The 21856-nt window shown below is 40.1% G+C and overlaps 1 protein-coding gene across 1 annotated transcript in view; it reads right to left on the reverse strand.

The window, feature by feature from the left end:
* The window catches only part of COL3A1 (collagen type III alpha 1 chain), a 50918-nt gene extending 29154 nt beyond the window's left edge, over positions 1-21764 (reverse strand). Inside the window, exons 1-4 of the mRNA XM_027704917.1 lie at positions 21552-21764; positions 3633-3838; positions 1865-1903; positions 1208-1324 (exon numbers count right to left, since the gene is read on the reverse strand). Coding sequence (XP_027560718.1) covers positions 1208-1324; positions 1865-1903; positions 3633-3838; positions 21552-21630 — 441 coding nt within the window. The 5' untranslated portion in view covers positions 21631-21764. The remainder of the gene's footprint in view (positions 1-1207; positions 1325-1864; positions 1904-3632; positions 3839-21551) is intronic.
* Between the last annotated feature and the right edge of the window lie 92 nt (positions 21765-21856).

Here is a 21856-nt window from a genome sequence, read left to right on the forward strand (position 1 = left end):
TGTTTATTATTATTATTTTCCTAATTTCTTTTACCTGTGACTAATGAATGACTAATTAATGACTCATTTCATATTAGCAGACTTAGTTAAATGATATGGCATTAATGCAGTAATGGCACGTAGGTGGCTGAGCAGGAAGGGTTGAATACATGTAGTGTTCTGCCTGATATCCCAAACCAGTGTGGACCCAGCTCCTCCACTGGCCAGGTACAAGACTCCTGTGCTACTGATATCAACTGTCTTGTCAGGATTCAACAGCACATCTTTGGGTGACTAATTCAGCCTTTTATCCTCTCCTGTGTCAGCATCTGCCCACCCAAAGCCAGTATCTCTCTTGCTGTATTACTGTGATGTCCACTGAGACTGGTTAACTGATCCATGGGGACCTCTCCCAGAAGCTCTGTCCTGCAGGGGCAATCCCTTTCAGAATTAAATAAAAACAAGACATCTTTCCTCAGTTTCTGGCTTACCTGGGAGTGGAAGTGTACATGCAAGTTATAATCAGTGGCCTATATTCAAAGTAGCAATTGTTTCAACATGCAATTCTTAACATCCTGTAAATCCAGGCTCAGTCAATTGCATGGAAGACAATTCAATCTCCTAAAGCACTGCCTGGGGCTTAACTCCAGAACAAATCCAACTGCACAGAAACTTTAGTTACAATATAGTTCTCTTGCTGAGCCTCACCAGCTCTAGTGAAGTTCTTTGGTAATCAGAAATGAATTCAAGATTCAGTGAGCCAGAAGTAAAGAGGGACCACGACAAACAGTACCTGCATGGCACTTCCTTGCAAGCAGAGTACCTTTGTTTCAGTCTAGTCTCACGGGAATGCTTCTTTATTAACCATGCATTTCATAAAATATAGGAAAATATGAGAGTTCCCTAACCATTGAGTGGACATACTGCCTCCTACACGCTCTTTCTAGTTAGACTATTTCTGAGTTACACAAGTGCTTCAACAGATCTGGCTCCAAAAGGTTAAAAAATAAGATAAGGCAGAGATTTAATTGCACTTCAGGGAAATTTTATAGACAACTCCCCCAAAAAACAGCAAAAAAACTCCACCTACCACTCAGCTCTGTTTTTCAAAGGCACAAATGAGAGATGAAAGCAAAGCACCTGTGAAGGTGCAGGGGACAGGTGCCTGCAGTGTTGCTTTGTGTGCTTATGAACAACAATGTAGAAGCTGAACATAACAGTGACTTACACCTCCGCTTATGCTGGGACATGACTGGCAGATCCCGGGAGCCCCAGGAGCTCCAGGACTCCCTGGCTGTCCTGGTGGGCCAGGCGGACCATTTCTGCCTGGAATCCCGGGAGAACCCTGCAAAGACACAAACAGATACAGATGTTGGCACCTGTGTTCAACTGCAAGGGCATCCCAGGACAAATCTTTCCATTTGTAACAAAGCCTGTGTGACTGTGGTGGGAAAGCTCTGTTAGACCACAACCAAACATTCAGGGGAGACACAGTACACCAATTGCACACATGGAAACAATTCTTAGTTGCTGGAGCCTTATTGCAACTGGTATTTGATCAAACATGTTAGAAATATTAAGCAGTTCAATTCCTGAATCTAAAATTGACACTGCTAGTGGAGTCAGAGATTTTTTATTTTGCTACTGGGAAGAAGTATAACAAAACATAACAAATGTGACATCATTTGGACCAATCTCTCTGTGTTCTTCCAGCTTACAGTTTTGAGAGTTTTTTGAACTTTAAGGGATACTTCAAAATAACTATATAGTACAGATATCAATGAAAGCTGGATATCTTAGCAGATAGGATGGGATATATAACACTAGAGGAACTGGATCTGCTTTTGTTCATTTCCTTGCAGAGGGAAAAAAAAGGTGTACTTACAGGGTCTCCTTTGGGGCCTCGGGTGATTACTCCAGGAGTCTAGAAAAGAAAAAAAGAAAAGTAATTAAATAAGATAATAAATAATAAAACAAAACAATTACACACATAAACAAGAGAAAAGCACATTTAATCATTTGAATATAGTTTTAGGACATGAATTCCATTTATTCTTATTCAGTACATTTAAAAGCTATGGGGTCTGTGGTCAGTCTATCTGCATTTTTTTTTGGCTCATCTATAGCATTACATCTCCCCTTCATCCAAAAAAACATGGTCCTAATAAACTCAGTGGAGCTTTGCTATTGAGTACAATGGGGACAGAAGTCCACTGTGGAGCCCTGTAAGGGACATTTTTCTTATATCCTTCACACTCCAGCATGTTAAGTGTGAGTATGTAGCTAATTTTGAATTCTCAGATCTACGGTTCCAATTTATTTATTTTTCAATTAGTGATTCAGTTACATGTTGCAATCTGGGTTTTCAATTTACATACTCAGCTGCTGATGGTAGCAAAGAATATTCAGCTGAAAATATCTTGGATCTTTCAAGGTGGCATTTTCTCTCTACACCATGCAAGGTCAACAGGACAGCTTCCAATGGGCTCATAAATCAAAGAGTGAGGCTGGGGGAAGTATTCCACACGTCCTTCATTACCAGGAATCCCAGAACTGATAAAATGAGTCTCTAGACACAATGAGAGAGGGAGTTGTGCTTAAATCTCCAGCGTGCTTGTATGTACCACTCATTTACACCTCTCAAACTGTTCACTGAGGCAGCTCAGGTAATCCCGGAAGGAGTAGAGTTGCACTAGTGTGGTGCAAATAACACGAGGTGACATCTCATGTTCAGGCAGATATACTCTAAAGCTGCAGAAATGCACTTTCTGTCTCTTCCATATACACATCTCTTTCACTGTCTTATCCTCTAGACAGGAATCTTCCAGGTGTCTGTGGCAACCTCTGTGCTCTAACAGAATCTCATGGATCTTAAACATGGTTTAAATGTTCAGATAACCTCAGAGCTCAGCACAGCTGGCTCACTCCCTGAAGTGGTTAGGCAGGGGACTTGGCTTGCACCAACATTCTTGATTTCCCTGAGGTTAGGTTGCTGCAACTGGCTTATATAGTGCTGGTGCCTATAAACAAGATGATGATGAGTTAGGGATGTGCAGTTTGAATCACCTTTCCTTTCCAGGGCATTAAGTCTGTAAATGAACATTTACTCTGTGATGGTGTAGAATTGAGTTGATAAGTAATGCAGGCTGTCAGTATGGTGTGGCAATTCTCCAGTTTTCTTTGACTCTCTGCTGGCATTAGTTTCATGGATATAGACTGAGCATGTGGTCAACAAATAAGGTGTTTGCATTATTCCTGTGCTTCTCCATAAAATGAAAAATGTAATGGCTAACTGCTGCCCTCTGTCCCTTTCTACTCTTTTTCTCTGCCTGTTGTCTGTGTGAAACTGAGCTGAAAGAATTAATGCTTTCAGCTGCATAGCTCAAAGTTCTAACAAGTGTTTTATCAGAGCTGGTACCAATTCCCTGATAAAACACAGAAATATTCTTGAATTAAGCAAAAAAGGTAAAACTCTCTGAGTTCAAGCTGGTTTTTAAATTTGATTTGCCAAAATTTGCCCATCCTAGGTATTTGCCTAAAGCCAGAAAGCGGCATTGAAAAGTGTTTAAGAACATCTAAACCAAAATGAATTGAGGTTGACATGGATCAAGAAGGCAGCAACACCAAAGAAGCAACGTTGAGAATAAACTCACTCTTGGAGATGGTGTCGTTGTGGGTGGACAAACTGGACAGCACTCTCCAAAAGGAATCTCTGGGTTGGGACAGTCCAGCTCCTGGTCATCACAGACGATGTCGTCGCAGAGAACAGATCCTGAGTCGCACACGCAGATTTGGCATGGCTCTGGTTTCCAAACATCCCTGTCAGCGTAAGCCTGCCCAAGATGGGTACATCCTGTGACTGGAAAGAAAGACAAAAGAGTGTTTAATGTTATTTCAAATGTTTTTTTTTCCAAATCAAAGATGAATAACGTGAAAACTGTAGGACAGTTTGTTTTGTTTGCTGCTGCCATACAGTTTATGTACGTGAGGTAAAAGGCTGAATACTCCCCTTCAGACACTGGAAAGGATCTGTTACATTAACTACAGAGTCTGCTCTGAATGTAGAAACAGACATCAATGGAAACCTCCTGGAGCTGATCCAAAGCCCAATTAAATCTCTGATAATCTTCAGTCTGGAGTAATTTTAGTGTCAGACTGAGTTACTGTCTAATTAGCAATTGAATTCTCTGCTGCAGCTAAAATGTAAACGTGCCAAACCTCTCAAACAAGTGTATGTTGGTCCCCATGTGCCAACGTGAGCACTTACACATGGAAGAAGCCATCTGGCATCCTGCATTAACAGCTAACACCAAGGGTTTTCAAAGCGTTTCTTGAAAGTCAATGTATGTGACAGATCTAAAAGAATGTTCACATTAATTGCCAAAATGGTTTGCAATTATTGTGTCATCTGGCCTGCTCAAATGTTACAAGTGTCTGTATTTTCAGAAAAAATATTGTTCATCTGTAATAGTCATGGCTTTGTGAATTCCTTCCAACAGCTGTTTTACTAATCAACCTTGTTGTATATTATGAATTCGAAGAGACTGACAAAAACCAACTTCAAACATTAAATTTGGGCTTTGTATTTTCTTAGAAAAAAAATTATGAACCAGAAAGCTGGGTCATTTAAGAAACCAATATGAAAATAACACTAGGAAGTTTTATAAGCTCATTTTTAGTTTTATAGAAGTTATTACAAGTCTCAGATTACACATATAAATATCAGTGAATGTCTCGAATAATGTTGCAATATTTTTTCCATAACTAATTCGAAAGAATTGTTTATAAATGCAAAACTCTGGAGGAAGAGCTATGTGTGAACCTACATCATTCGTAAAGCTTTAATACCAGAATAATTTACTTACTACACACCACCCTTCAAAAAGAAAACCAAACTGCCAAAAGATGTAATTCAAAGCTCTGACATTAAAATTACCACTGACTCCAGGCAGAAATTTCTGAATGCCATCAAATTGTTGTAATGGTCATTATTACGTAGTACGAGACTGCATCCAAATTTATAGTGCAGTCCCTTCCTAAGGATTATTCAGTCCCTTCCATCCCTCCCCCCCGTCCCCCGTCCCCTGCATCTTTGATCCTATTTTTTCTCTCCTCCACTCCTGCATTAGCACACTAGTCTCTTTTTTTCTCTTTACATTCTTTGTTTTCCTTTCTCTCTGAGTTTATGGGTACCTGTTCCCATACCTACCCCCAGGCTCTTTGGCAACATACATACTGAGATGTGTTTCCCCTCTTCTCATGCTCCCTCTGAGCTTCACCCTTCCTATAACACTTAACTTCCCTTTTCATCTGCTGTGAATCCTCTTTTATTCTGTACCTGAAGAGTTCACCTTCTTTATTGCCATGTACTCAACTGAGATGAGTTTTCCTCTCCTCCCTTCCCAGTGTCTCACTCAACTGCTTTTCCTTATCCATATTAAGCTGACTTTTTCCTCCATTTCACCCATGAAATTCATCCCCTCCTTGTACGAGCTCTGGAGGGGTGACTGGGAATACAACCAAGACATCATGACTGACTGAGAGGAGAGCTGGAGTGGGGATCTTGGAGCAGGGCACTGCATGGGACAGTAGGGTTTTTTCCCAATTTCAACCCTCCTACAGGCTGTCTGTGCACACCAACTTATGTTGGTTTTGCACTTCAATTATACTTTGAGCAAACCAGAAAATGTTGGCTGTCAGTAGGCTGACACTACTTATGGTTAAGACTTGATTTTGACCACTATCTTTATTAGGATAACAACAAGATGCATCAAGCTTCAAAAACCCTTTTCAGACATTTTCTTTGCCTGATATCAGGCTGGGAGCCAGTATTTTACCTTCCTTTGACAACAGAGAAAATCCTAAAATCAAAAATATTCCAATGGCATATGAGAACTCACCCCCCTCAAACATTCTCTATCACGTAGAAATTTACTTTTCCCATTTCCATCCCTTTTGGGTCTCACAAGAGACTTCAGATTCTGCACAAGAGAGATGGAAAAGAACTGCTCATTTCCAGGACAGCCTCTTCCTCCCCCACACGACAGAGGGTCATGGCATCAGAGGATGCTGCTTCAAAGGACACTGCCTAATAATGACTACCTTTGAAGAGGATCTAGACATCCTTTCTTAGTCTGCCAAGTTAGATCTAATTTCTAAAAAAGTTGCTTGGTTTCCCAGTTCTCACACCACATAACCACGCCCATGGATCCCAGGTTAATAAGCTTATTCTCTGCTTAGTTAAGTGCTGATTGTTTCTGCAAGAAACATTTCCCTCCTTTTCATAAACCAGGATTTCACTGTGGGCACTTGGGGAAAAAAATAAGTTGCCCAGGCTTGACAAGACTAATGGCAAATGTTTCCTGACAAGCAAGAAGGCTGAAATGTTTTTTACAAATGAAAAAAACCCTCATATACTGTGGGAGGCAGAAAGCCACCAAAGCTACCGGGGAGGTTAGAGCTTGTTATCCATCTCAAAGGAGCTGGTTGGATACACTCTAGAGAGCATGGATGGGCAGAGATCCATGTCAGAGTGACTCAGCTGCCACTCCAGCACTTCCCAGGTTCAGAGGTTAAAAGATCCTTTTCATTCACAAATGTAACGAGGAAGAGGAGAAATTATTTTTCTTTAGGGCAAGTTTAGATATAATTGTTAAATGAATATACCGTGATACAGATCTAAAAGGACTTAATATTTTTACTGTTTGCACTTGTAGTGGACATTTATGTGAATTGCATACATATGTAAAAAGATGCATAGTGTACACACATTTCTGTACCCCAAAGATGTGTTTGATTAATTGTAATATTCAGATTTTCAGCTCTCAGTATTATTTTCTTAGCCTTTCAAAACCACATTTTTTTAATTATGTATTTAAGACAGCAAAGTCCTTATTCACTAGGAAATTCATATCCAAGGATTTGCACTTTCATATGTCCATTTTTTTCTTAATCCTTACATCATTTTCATTGATTTGTTCTGTTGTTTTGTCATTTTCAGAGATGTGATCCTGCTGCCCTAATTTGATGAGGACAGCTTGGATGGGGAGCAGAAAAAGACCACCTATCCCATATTTTTACACTACTGGTTAGAAAAGATTCTGTTTTCAAAACACCAGCAGAGGTTTTTCTCAGTGACCAGCTTTTCCCACTGAGAGCACTCACCTTTCTATATTTTAGTAAACAATATAGATGAAAATAATGGAAATTCAAAATGCACCAAAACAATTGACATAATTTTACAGTAATAAACAAATAAAGCAGATTTCTCTGCATTTTTACAAGATTGCCATTCAGTTATTCCACAGTAGATGGCATCATTTAACAGAGAGAAGACAAAAAAAATGAAGACATATGGATATAATGACATTCATCTTTGTTTCTAACTTTCTGGACATTGTTAAACGAATTAAGAAATAAGCTAGGAGAGCTGCAATGAAAATCACTGTGGCCTTTGGCAGAATGAAAGCATTAAAAAAGGTTTCCAAAGGAAACTTACATCTGGGAAGACTTAGTCTGTTAAAGACACCCCCTCTGTGCTCAGATGTAGATCTGTGTGTCAGCATGTTATGACATAATGCATTTTGCATTGCTCATAAAGATTAACCATTAGCTCCAAAATCCTTTGGAAAGCTGATTTGTGCTAAAGCACTGCGAGTAACATATAGGAATAATGAGGTTATAAAAAAGCTGACTTGTCTGCTTCTAGACTTGTGTTATAACAGTCACATCCTTGCCAGCTTTTCTTATTGATTCTTAAATGTACACATCAGCCTAAGATTTAAAAAATATTAGAACTCGACAGTATTTGCCTATAGCAATGCAAAGTCCTATTCTTCTTCCCAAAGCCTTAAATAGGGTGGCTACACAGCATTTCACCTCTGTGGCACTTACTGCAATGGTTTGTTGGAAGTTCTGTCAATCTCTAGGGCACAGTAAAAAAGTTAAATATTTGAAAGCCTGAATAACTTCACATTTATGCTGTTTATTGAGCATTCACGTTGTTAAAGATTTTGCTGTGAGTAGCATTTCCCTGGGCCAGCCCAAATAGTGAATAAAAGAAAAAAAAGCAACACAATCTTTGTCATATGCTGGTTTTGAATTATTTCCCGTTTCAAGCAGACCAGCAGCTGTACAGAAGCAGACCAACAGTGGGAACCGAAAGGAAAATCACCATTTAGTTCCAAAGGGCCTATAAGTGTGGTACATAAAAGAGCCCAAATGGGTACAAGGGAAAACAAATATGGTCACTGCAGGCCTGAAGGATGACAGATGTCATATGGGACACAACTCCAGTCCCAGTGAGGTGAATGGGAATTTGTTATCAATGCCATGAACTGGGAAGCTGACCTGTTTTGTAGCTGCATTTGGCTTTGCATTTGTGCAAGCACCATGATCGTGACTTAACCACAATTACATGGCAAAAGGAAAAAATTTCCTAATAGTATCCTCAAAAACCACAGGCTTTTCCACTTTGGATGGAGCAAATGTCCAGCTTTTGCATTAGGAGCAGACTCATATCCAGTCACATTTGCAGAGATGTGACTAAATGGTTAGAAATTAAAGAACATCTTGAACTTGTCTGGTTCTGCCTCAGAAAGGGCAATAGTCCACACAGAGGTGACTCATGATCCTCCAGCAGCCGCTTGATGATGGCTTGGGAAACAAAACTGAGGAGCTTTGATCTGTGAGAATCTGATCACAAACACAATGAGTCAAACAAACAGTTTTTGCTGAATTTAAAGTGAATCTGGTAAAGGCTAAAGCACAGAGAGGAAGGAGGCCTTGCCTCTAACTTTGACTGAATCCAAAGCCTGATGAAGCCAAGAAGGGTCTTTCTGTTGCTTTTAACTGTACAAAGCCTGTGCTTCCTTACTCTGACCTGGTTTTGCTCATTTGCTTTACGGGATGACTACTTCAAAAATTGTTTTACGTTTCTTCCATAGTAAATACATTTATTAATTGCATGCTCCAGCACTGTTTGATACACTGTTTAACCACAGGACAAAGTAGAAAGGAGATGTGTTGTCTGTTTTCAGTGGAAATGCTATCATTCTACCCTGCAGTGGAGTAGATGGAGGAATCCATCCCAGCATCTGCAGCAACTCTGCTTTCCATTTACTGAGCAGAAAAGAATGCCACAGAGTCTACCTCGAAGCAAATGGTTTGGGCTGCCTGTCTGGTATTATGATGAAGTTTATAAGAAACCCAAACACGCTCGTTCCATCCCATCATTAGTAATGGAAACAAAAGGACTGTCATGATGAATGAATTGGCTTGCTGAGCCAGAACAGCCGGGCTGGTTGGCCTGTTCTCCTCTCAGGTAAGTGCTGAGTACTCAGAAAAGTCTGAAATTCTGTCTTTTCCAGGGAGTCAGAAAAAGAGGTGGAAATAAAGGAAAAGAAGTGGTTTAATAAGTGAGGGTTTTTTTCAACAGCAAGGCCTTCAGACATTCTTTCAGCTGGAATTGTCTTAAAACAACAAGCTAAAAAATTGAGTCTGCTTCACACAGTGCATGAGGACATAAGGGTCAGTTTGGGCATCCCTACCTATTAGGGCATTTTCAGGTAATATTTTGTAAGACTTGTCCATCATGTGATCAGAGGTATCAGGAAAGAAACCTCAACTTATAAATCACTTAAATGCAGACTGTGAAGAATCGAAGTGGGTCTATCTTAAAAATCCTTTCCTGCTCCGTGAGCTGTAGAGCATGAAGAACTGCTATCAGGTGGAATGGAAAAAAATGAATGAATAGTTCACAGATTTCCCAAGTTTCACACCAAAAAGAACGGCTACATCCTGTGCTTTCAGAATGAAACCAAAGCTTTCTTACTACTGGGGGTGCTTGTCTGCCAAGAAAGCTGGTGTTGGAACAGTCCTGCCACAGTGCCAGTCCCAGTTTTCCCCTTTTCTCACATGCGGAGTAAGAAAGAGAAAGCTGCAGAAAAGAATGCTGGTTAAGCATAATACAGCACTTGTCTGTCAGCAGTATTGTGGCGTGGAGTCACGCACTGTTCCACTGGCAATGCATGGAAGAGGCTGAATTCTTGGGCTCAGGAGCCTTATGTCACACAATCAAACTGTCCTTGCTCTGACACCCACCCATTCTATCTATCAGATTACAAAATAAATAAGAGAAAACCAGGCCTGCACTGGTACAAGCAAGTACTTGTATTTTAAACAAATAATTTCTTGTTCCCTTCTTTTGTCTTTTATGCTACAAATGCTGCAGCCTTTCTGCAGTTTTTAAACATTTTAGAAATGTATCTTAAGGATATTTACTACCAAGTAAATCACAAATTGCCTCCATTTTTCTTGCAGATTATTGGCTTTTTTTCTAATCTTTCAAAATGTGATTTAAGAACTCTAATTTTCCTGCTTTATCTTCGGGGGTTGTTCTTTTCAAAGGTAATGTGGTCTAAAGGAGTTGAATCTGGCACATTGTTTTGCCTCAGCATTTCTATTTCACAAATTGCTCTATCTGGGCATGCATGCTGACATCCCTGAACGATGTTCTTCATACAACTTCTAAAGGTCACCCTGCCCCGGCAGTGCTGCAAGGAAATAGTGACCAGCAATATCCCATCAGTGATATTGTTACACAACAGCCTCTCTGGCTTCAGCTGGTGTCCAGGGTGAGAAACAATGGCAGAAGGGTTTCCTTGTTTCAAAACTGCTAATAAGCAAACAAAGTGCAAGAAGGTTTCTTTGGTTTTTTTAGTTGGTGGGGGTTGGTTTTGGCAGAACTGTCCTTTCAGGCTGAGTCATACAAGGGGCAGGATGGAGCAGACTGCTGTATGTCTGTCACCATGGTTCTTTTTTGGGCTTGCCCAGAGAATTGTTGTCTCTGTTTCTGAACTCATAAAAGTCATTTTGAGAAAAACACCTGATGGATGCAAGGGATGGTTATATTCCTTTTGTTCTTAGCTATTCCTTGACAACATCACAGCCTATAATGTTTTTTGTAAGGGAGGAAGATATTCCTGAATGACATCTCTATTGAGATGTTATTCTGGGATTTCCTTTCCAAAGTCTTCTCTCAACAGGTTGACTCTGTCACTCAATTATATTTACACTTCTGTCTTTTTAGTAGAGATCAACGTCTTTTTGCCATAAGCTGCAGCATGCAGGTAATTCTTTCCCAGCTAAGGGTAATCACTGCCTGATCAGAACCTCACTTGATTTTACTGGGCTTTAAATCAGCCTAAAGAACACCAACTTCTAATTATTCTGGTGGCAACCGGAGCTCTTCAGTGCCTGAGAGATCAAATCTTTTAATAAGGATAACCATTTGAATTAGACCAGGACCCAAAGTAAGAAAGAATTTCATTTTAGCTCAGTGCATTCAATGCTCTTTAGAGAGCATTGCATAATTCTTCAGTTACTCTTCCAGTTATTGGTAAAATGCCCATGAGATTTTTCCATCCCCTCTGTTCTTACATTACAATATTTTTTGGCACATCACCTTTTGTGCCATTTGGTGTCACTCTAAAAATAAGCAACAGGCTGCAAGCACTTCATCTGTGGCTCTTTCATTGTAACACTGGCACAAATTCTTGCTACCCTGCAGTAATCTGATTTTAATGTGCTTCTTGTCTTTAGTCACTGATGCCAAATGGCACAAAGGCTTGTGTGTCTTAAACCAAGCAGAAACGGACATAAATTCAAGGTTTAATACAACTACTGATGATTTAATGGATTTATTAGTTTCTTTAAATATACATCCTGCCTTTTCCTTGGGTAGTCAGTGAAGACTTATTCAGTCAGAATCCAATTGTCAAGGTAATCTTATTTTGAACACTTGACCACTTCCGATTCTATTCCATAAGAAGCTGACCTAACATATTTCTAAAGAAAAGCAATAGCTTCAAGCTCAACATTATTAGCATCAATTAAGTGGAAAAAAATAACAAAATCCAGCACAAGATTTTGTCAGAACTTTAGAAAAAAGGTGTAGCTCAAGGACATACTCCTGTGTTTCTGATTTTAGCTAGGACCAGGAATAGTTTATAACATTGGAGCATTCTTTGCAACATTCATTCCAGTAGGTCTGTCCTGGGAAGAATAATGAAAAGCTGGAAAAGACATTATGTACAGGTTTCCCAGACTGTTCAGGCGCTCTGACAGATCCAAGGCATCCTAAAAGTGAGATTCAGCTTCTGATCTGCTACATGAAAGGGAATGAATGGAAATAGAGAACTGTTATTGTTTGCTCTACACAGCACCTCATGTCAAGCACTGAGCTACTTAATTCAAGATGCTTTAAGCTTTTCACATGATCAAACCCAAAGGTTATGTGGGGAAAAAATGTATGATTTTTGTTTTGAATTGCCTAACTTTGTAATTAAAACCATTTTTTGTCGGGTGATTAAAATTTCAAGTGGGACGTGATCCTCTCTTTCCCCTCAGCTCTGTGAGAGGACTAACAAATTTATGCAATATTTTTCTGTGCTTTGCCTTGGAAGAAATCAGCTTGATTCAGTGCTCCTCTCCTGAGGCTGAAGCAGATGGGAAATGTTACAATGCAGAATACTACATGTGGTAATATCATTTATATATTCAGATACCTTGGACAAAGTCAGCCCCAATATAACTCCATGGCCATAGTGAATTTACATCAGAGATGAATAAAGCAGTAGGGGGTCAAATTCTACACTAGTGTAAGTCCCTGCACAATTTTATTGTTTTCCCTGTAATTTCAGAAGTTGGAAGTAAATGAAGGGTTTGGTTCTTGTGTTTCATATTCCTGTGAAGGATTAAAGCACTCTGGCATATTGTCTAAAGAAAAAGAGTCATATCTCTGGCTGCCAAAAAATTAAAGGTATTTGTAATTCAGAAGGTCACGGTGGGATTGCGAATGCAGAGAGCATCATTAACCCAGTTTCATCTGCAAAACACTTGTATCCATTCATTCCTTATTCCAGTTGGTGCTAATTCACCCCACATCCATTTCAGACAGTTTGTTGGATACGAATGGCAGTGTTTGAAATTCTTCTTAATCTGCCTCATAGAGGATATTAAATGGCTATTTGTACACTGGATACAAGGTTCTTATTGTCAATTTCCTTGGGCTACTAAAGTGAGTATTGTGAGGGTTTTGTCAGGGTACCAAAGACAACTTTCTTAATTTTGGGGCCACTTTTAAGTATCAAGATCTGCCTGGCCACTTTTCAAATACAAAGACTTAAGGATCTCCCGAACTAATTCCCTTGTGAGGTGAAAATTCACACTTCTGGTGCAGTGAAGAGTCAGCAGAGAGCTGACTTTTTATTAATATCAGAGGTCAGAAGCTTTGCTACTGAAGTGGTTGCCTGAAGCCTGGCACACATTTAGCTCTCCCTGCTCTGTACAGCAACATCAGCTGGCAGAGGTTGATTAAAAACAGCAGTGCATAGCAGAGGAGGGCTAGAACATCTTCAGCAGACACAAACAGATCCATCACAGTTTATCTGCCACAGCCCTTAAAAGGTATGAGTGGAAGAGCCAGAGCCAGAGAATACCTGATAAATGAAAAGGCTCTGTACTGTTTGGGGATTTTTTTTTGATTCTTCACTCGGAGATGGTTATATCATTCTTTCTCTCAGCTGCTCTAACAGGAAAATAACCAGTTGGACTTGAAAACCTCTCTTCTTTCCTTTTTTCCTCCCCCTCCTCCATATTTATGCTATTCTGTTCATACTAAAAAGAGGGATCTACAAAGAGGACCACCCTGCCAACAGCTAAGCCACCAACGGGCTTAGAATATTGTGCAAAGAATCTTCAAAATGTCTGAGCAGATTTCAATTACTCTTTTCAAAGATTTGCAACTCCCACTACACAGCCCATTGTTTGCTTTCACTAGGACATTCTTCTCTTAAACAGCTGGCACAGAATGACTACTGCTCTGCAGGGAAACAAGCAAACACCATACAGTAGATTTAAAGCCAAACACAGAAAATATATAATTTTTTTTTTTTAAACAGCCTCTCATGAACATAAAAGTGTTTCCCAAGAAAATATTAATCCTATTTTTGCTGTTTACAGCTAAAAAAGGCATGGGGGATGTAGTTTATTCTCCTTTGATGCTCAGCGTGGCAATTACACTGAACAACAAAGGAACAATGAGCGATGCTTCCCATATTTCCCATCAATTCCGTTCGGGTGAGCAATTGTTCTGTTGTGTCTGTTTGAAAAAGGAGATGAAATTTTGCTCTTGCCTATTTTCCTAAAAGAAAATGGAAAGAAGGAAAAGAGAAGCAGCAGCACAAAGGGTAAGAAAAGAGAAAAAAAGAGATGTTTGCAGCAGACAGCCTTCTAATGCACCGACTGGTCACTGGGCGTGAACTGCAGGGAGTTGCAGTGGGAACTAATTATGTCCAGAAGTTTTCCAAGAACTGCCAGCACTGAAATGCTGTGGGAAGTAGTTTCCAGGCACAGATCACCCTTTCATATCTACTGCTCCAAACGTGCACGGGATGTTCCTGCGATTCTGCCGCCCTTGGCGGGGCTGAGATTGGGAACAAAGCGGTGCCTGAAGGTACCACAGCAGCCCATAGAAGGTTTGCACGTGAAAGGGAATCTTTCATTGCCTGATGGGAGAGAAGAGATGCCAGTGCCACCCTCAAGGATGGGATGAACAGTGACTGAAAGAGAAATCCAGCAGCAGAAAGGGATGGGTCTCCTGTTGTTGTACTGAAGGCAATTCTGGTACAAACTCAGCTAAACTCTTAAATCTACAAGTCACATCCCTCATTTCATAACAGTCATTTGGGTTCTCTTTAGCTGTGAGAGAAGGCCTAGGCTTTCAAAAGAAAAAAACCCATTCAGGCTTAAAATATATAAATTTCATTATCCTCACATTCTTCCTGTTCAGTGTCCTGTGCATGCTTTCTCCTCCCTGGCAGACACCTCTTCATGGAGCACTTGTGTGAATCAAAGGAAGACAAAAATGTGCAGACATTGTTAAAGGAAGCACCATTTTCAATCTCATTCTGATAGCTCATGTTTAAATGAAGGGTTTGACGTAAATGAGGGAAAATGGAAGTAGTCTCTGAGCTAATCTGAAAGGAATCTCCTCTGCTAAACTAAACAAAGCCAGAAGTCCCAGAGCTCAAGTTTATCCAAACTAAAGCCAACAAACGGTTGTTGTTGGAGGGGGTTATATCATGTTTTCCATTGTCATGTTGACATGAAACAGGCAGAGGCTTCCACTTTGCAAACTTGGAGACAAGATTGGCTCTGAAGTGAAAATAAATAAGAGCAGTGGTTGGAAGTAGGTTAGGTTTTCTTAAAGCAAAATGGAAAGAACCTTTCCTATGAAGTACAAGATGAGAAAAAAATAATGACTGCTTGAAAATATAAATTTAATTTATGTTTACTATGCTTCTATATGAAAGATGTGTTCCTCTACAGTAAATGATGGATCTCATTTCTCCTTGCACCTTTTCAACATTTAAGATAGGATAAGTACACCTCTCTGCCTCTCTGTTGAACATGCAGAAGAGATTTTCTGACTCCTGTAACATGTAATTTTTTACTGCCTGTGGAGATTATCAGCTGATTAGCCATAACCAGGAGCAGTGCAAGTGTTAATATTTGAAATTGTTATACAGTCTCATAGCAATGTGAGAAATATTAATAGCATGGTCCCCCCACATTAATATAGAAATCTTATTTCCCTGAAACATGAGGCATCCGATTGTGCTGAATGGAGAAAGATCAGGAAATTCTGTGGGAATTCCTTATAGGTATTTAGAGTGACAACACATCTCTTGTCAGGGAAACCATAGAGGGGACAGAAAGCAAAGCTTCACAAACCCTGTGCATCAATGGAAGAAAGAAAATCCATAGAGAAGTAGCTGTTGTGCAGCAGTAACCAAACCATCACTGTCTCCCATATCTAGGAGCAGCATGGCCACGGGAAACCAACAGCAGTGAGTCCCCATGGAGCATCTCTGTAACAGACAACATCACTGGGACAAGCATGGCCCAAAGTGCCTTCCCTCCAGGAGGAATCCACTGGATCCCCCAGGCTGGAGACGGGCAGCACGCTGAGGGTCAGGGGCTGCAGCATCTGCTGCACCCCGCCATGACCCCCTCAACAGCCTGACCTGAAGGTACAGAAGTAAAATAACACTTCTTGCACCTCTCCTGCAGAAGGAATCACATCTGTGCCCAGTTCTCCTTCTGTACAAGGAATATTATGATGGCTGTGTTGAAGGAGAGGTAGGCTGGTAAGATACTGCAGCAGGTAAAATGATGACACGAAAGTTTTCATTCTGTTTTGGTTGAAGGTTATTTATCATCTGCCAAAACCCAAAGTCAGAATGTCTCAAAACTATAGACAGCTGGTGGAAGGTGCTGAACTCTAATCTGTGTTAAGGTCATGCAATCTACAATTTACCAAGCTGCTACAGGGAGAATGAGCTAACAGTTGCAATGCTGAATCAGAAGAGATTTTATTACACCCTTTTCAAGTCCGAGTTTTATTTTTTTGGGTGCTGCCAATAATAAATTGAATTTTGCTCCATCACATTGAACTGCAATGATGTGGGACCCTAATCCAGTTACTTCAAGACCAAAAAAACCCATTTTGTTAACACCACCTCTTTGCCATTGCCAAAAATTTCCCTTTATTTAGCTGAGATCTTTTGCCTAGTTTCTTAAACAAGCATGACTAAAGGACAGCATAATCTTGAGTATTAATGGGTATGAACATTGCACTGATTTCTAATTCTGTGGGTTTTGATGGCCTATTACTTCAAATCAACAAATTAAGACTTGCCACTGTAAGAGCTGCTTGTGGCTTGTGCTCTTCTCCAGACTATGAACCTGCCACAAAAACATCAAGAGCGATACAGTTTTCCTGGTGCCCACCAGCCTGGGAAAGTGTTTTGTTATTGTTAGCCCCGGCTGGTGGGCTGAACCTTTCAACTCTGAAGAGATTGCTTTCAACCCAGTATGCTAAATGGCATCTGCATCATTCCCTTTACTGACCCTCGGCGCAGTGTCCCAATCGTGGAGCCAGGTAGGTCCCATTTTCTGCAGATTTTTTCATTAAAACAAGGTGTGGAATCACAGAATATGCTGAGTTGAAAGTGACCCATCAGGATCATCAAGTCCATCTCCTGGCCCCATGCCAGACACCCCAAGAATCCCACCATGCACCTGAGAACGTTGTCCAAACGCTTCTTGAACTCAGACAGTCTTGGTGCTGTGTGAACAACATCATAACATAACTGGGACAATGACTAATGTCAGTCTGGTTTCTCAACCAGTGTGTGAAACAAAAAAAAAAAGATATTAATTCACGCCTTTCTTTCTCTTGAATATCATTAATTAAAGTTAGCACCCAGCTGTTGTGCAAGGCTAAGAGTTTGCCAGTGACACCTGGCTCCTGATTTGAAACCTCAACATTTCTGCAGAAGCTGGAAGAGGAAATAGGATCTGCTTGTAATCTGCAGCACTAAGAAGAGAGCAACTGTATCTACTGTGACTGAGGTATCAACAGTAATATTTGTGCCAGAGACAACACCCTTCTACCTCTGCTTCTTCCCCCCGTAATAAAGCAGTGGATGTTTCCAACTCCACCTCCTCTTTTAAAAAATCAGCCTATGTAGATTTGGTGATTTGGTCTCAACTCAAAAATAAATCTGGAAAATAATGAAAGGGTTATGTAATAGTCTCATTTTCCTAAGGCTAATGTGTTCCAGGGATGTGTGATATAAAATGTGTTTATGAAATTTGTCATATTTCCAAGAACATATATATAATGTTTAGAGGGGGTGGATTCCCCAGGCTTTCATTTAGCATGATTTTTCCATACCAGAAAGGAATGTTTCAATTTTCCTAAGCATAACCTTGTCTGCCGTGTGCTCACCAAAAAACACTTAGGAAAAATGGGAGAAGAGGAGTAGACCCCTGATATTTCATTACTTCACATAGTCCAGATTATTTATGATGGTTAATTATCTGTTGGCACACAGGCACACATCATCTGGTTTTACTGTCAAAACTGTGGAGGAGAGCTTTTCTATGTTACCAAAACCTCTGAGGAAAGAGAGTTCTGACTGTTGTTAGTATTACCCTTAAACTGGCACTTTATCAGCAAAGAACACACATGTGCAATGTTACATAGAGCTAACTGCTAAACATGACAGTCTGGCAGTCTCATAAATAAACTGCATCTGTACAGTACCCATCCACTTCATTACCTATCTATAAAGTTAATAAAAGAAGAAGTAAAATAGTCAAGTCAGCTGTTTACAAGTTTTCCTAAAATATCATCCTTTTATCAACGATCAGAAGTGGGTGCTCAGCATGAAAAGTCATTTGCATGTCGTCTTCAGAAACCCACATGTAATTGTTATATTTCATTTTAAAACTGTAAATTGTGACTGAAAGTAATATGAAGGGTCAATAAGTCTTTTCAGAGGTATTTTAGGATTCAGTCATTACCTCAGAAATGAATTTCCTGACCAAACATCCAAGATAATACTTACATTACAAGGAAAACAGTAAATTACATTAGAGGGAAAAATTATTTGAAATAATCCTGAAGGGTTTCTGGCATTGCCCTCCCTCTGCTTTCACAGCAGCAGTGTTTTCCTGATGACCTCAGTGAAGTTCCTCAAGGACTATTGGGTGTACCTACAAGAAGTGTCCCACTCCAGGTGATTGAGGTGTCCTTTAAGCATTGCAGATGCAGATGAGACAGGTCCAAATCCATCTAACTTCCCTTTTGGCACCATGTAAGGGGGCTGGGGATGTGCTTCTTTTGTAGTAGGTGGAAACTGCCAAACCAGTCTGTCTAGCTAAAATTTATTCTGTCTTCTGGAAGTAGCTGTCTTGGTTGACTACAAACTCAAGATAAATGGGATGAGAATATGTTGTAAGGCTGGCAAATGCTTTTCACAAATCTTGCTGGCTGGGCAGAGGATGGATTTCTTTCCTAAAGAAACATTCCAAGTTCTTACACTTTTTAGTAGTTTAATATGCAGAATGTAGAGGTGCCTTCAAACAGTGGAACTGAAGAAACGTTCCTGGAATCTGACTCATCTGTCGTGCCTGAAGCACCAGCTCCATGTCCTGTCAGCCACCAGAAGGCATTTTATCTTGAAAGCCCCTTACAGTAACCTGATACCCACCAGAAAACCTGGATTGTGTCAAGGTGGTTTCACCTGCTGGCTACAAACACCCTGGTGTGACCCAGCTTTTGGTCACAGAAGTCACAGAATATTCCTTGTTCCACAATATCCAGCTCCCCAGCTTTTGAGAAGGTTTAGCCTGAGGCTGTGCTCAAATCTCCCTTCCAAGCTATTACAGCAAGACAGAGAAACACATAGCCCAAGGGTACATCTGACTATCCTAAACTTAGTGTATACTGAGCAGTTTCCTTAATATCTTGCCAAGTCTTGTCTCCTGGCAGGCTTTTCCAAGGAAAATTTTATATTGACTTACATTTGATACTAACCATATAAACATTTTTCTTGACAAGAGAGTGCACTTTAGCATGTCTGGAAATTCTCTTTTCAATTGTGGAAAATTTGCTTTCCCAGTCCATTGCTGCCCTGCACGTGAGTCAGTGATGCCAATAATCGACACCTTCAATTGTTATTTTCTGTGAGAAAAGTATATTCAAATGTGTGGAAAGAAGCATTCCAAAAAGAGGAGAGAATCCAATTTTTTAAGGCATAACTAGTGATTTATCAGTCTCTCTCTCCAACCTCATCCCTGTAAGTAGTATGGAAGTTAGCCCAGTAAGGAAATGTTACAACACCATGAAACAGGAATGTGGCAGAGAAATGAGAATACTCCTTCACACTTCGTTTGTATATAGTTCTTCTACCCAATATTTACCATTTTTTGAGTCAAATATGTCTTGCACCTAAGAAATGTTCAGGAAAATGAGTGAGGGAAGGAGACCTGACACTCAGAGGGGATTTGTTTGTTGGGAGAAATAAAATTAATTTTTTTTTTGTATTGGATCGTCCCTTAGTGCTTATCCCTCTGAAGAGAGTTTTATAAAAGTACACATAATGCATGTTAAACACACAGAGTGTGTATATTATCTGCTGCTGTAAGCAGAGTCACAGCATAGAGTTGCTCAAATTCTATAATCTTCACCGAATTTTATAATCTTTACTGAACATTATTGGAGAAAGAGTTTATATACTGGCCAAGCAGAAACAGAAGAGCCTCAGTTCACAGTAAACTATGTTTGCTCTCTACAGAACATCTTTATATGCACTGTTTTGTTGGGTTTTATTTAAAGATACCTAGGCTTAGCTTGTGCCTGTGCTTGGAGAGGAGGCTGGTGTCTGAGCATGCTGCTGTTGCAGAGGATGTTGCCTGATTTGCTCAGGCAGGATCCCCCTGAGCTCTGGCTGCTCCACTGCCTTCTGGTGGACTCACAGCATCCCCTCGGCAGAGGAGGTGCCTTTCCAGGTATGATGAGGCAGAAGGATTTGCCATGAAGTGGCTAAAGTAATCATGTTCCTGATTTGTGTCATACGGAGTAGTGCAGGGTGTGGTTTTAGAGGCATTTGGCTCTCCTTTGCAGCATTACAGTTTCTTTGGCTGCTGCCTATCGAGTTATTTGTGAGGTTATCCATTGCCTCCATGCAGGAATAAATACATTGCCAATCTCTCATATTTTCATGAAAGAAAAAAAGTTTCATTTTAAGGACAGTCTGGTTTACAACGTCTGGCAAGCAGGAACAGAGCACATCCAAAAAAGGTCAGATGAACTTGTGGAATGTCATCTGTTTAACTTAAATACTCATACCACACTTATCTTCACTCTAAGTTGAATTACTGTATACAAAGTACTTTTCCCCCCTCTAAATTCCATGTTCACTTAGAATTTTGGTGTTCTTGCTCTCTGTAAACATGCACACACATACTTGCATGGACTTCCAAATACCATCAGCTGCTAATCAGTCTCGTGAGGGACTGAAACAGCCTGCAGATGCCCAATTCAAACTATTGCAGCTGGGGAAATTAATTTACCCTCCTGTTTTATGCCAAAGTAAAAATCCTGTAAGCTGACATATTTTCATATATCCATCTTAAAAGCTCCTTCATGAAAACCGGTTAGAATTTAAAGGTTTTTTTTTGCAAGCAAATTGTTTAAAGAAACCCCCTTGCTGCCAGTGGAAAACAAACAAGTACAAAGGAGAAGTTCAAATAAAATAGCTGGAAGTAAAGACTTACAGCTTGTGACAAAAAACTTCCAGGCAGCACAGAGCTAACAGTTGAAATGTCATTCCAAGAGTTAAAAGAAATAGCTTAAAATCTCTCTGGTGTCTGTAGTAGGAAAACAAGTAAGAACAAGAACAAATGCAGCCAAGGCAGACAGCACTGTACAGTGCTTCTAACTGTAAAGAAAGCAAAGCAAAGAGAAACCTTTGGGATGAAAATGCAAACCCCTGCAACTTTCAGCTTCACCAAGAAACATCTGACTGCTGAATTAGTGAAGGAAAAGGGTTCCGGTGAGATTCGTGAACGCACATTTCTTACAAGCTGCTAAGATTATTGGTAAAAATGAAAAATAAAATAAAAACATTAAAGCATAAGAAGCTTGAATTACTCACCGACTTGTTGTGCCAAAATAACTGAGGGTTGAAACACGGCAAGAATGAGCAAAGTTACTTTTTGCACAGAGCTCATCATGTCTAAATATTAGACATGAGACTCTCTGTGCAAAAATAAAAATGGGGGGGGAAGAAAAAAATCTATTCAAAATAGCAACATCGGTTGTTCCCTGCCCTTCCAGCACCGGGCCATGTACAGAACTCAGCCACAAGCATTCCCCAGCTTTGGCCTTAAATAGGAAAAAAATTGGCTTACTTTACTTTTCCACCCCCTTTACTGAAACATGAGAAGAAGACCCATCCCC

This window comes from Neopelma chrysocephalum, unplaced genomic scaffold (assembly GCF_003984885.1).
Source record: "Neopelma chrysocephalum unplaced genomic scaffold, ASM398488v2 Primary Assembly neopelma1_298, whole genome shotgun sequence".
NCBI lineage: Eukaryota > Metazoa > Chordata > Aves > Passeriformes > Pipridae > Neopelma > Neopelma chrysocephalum.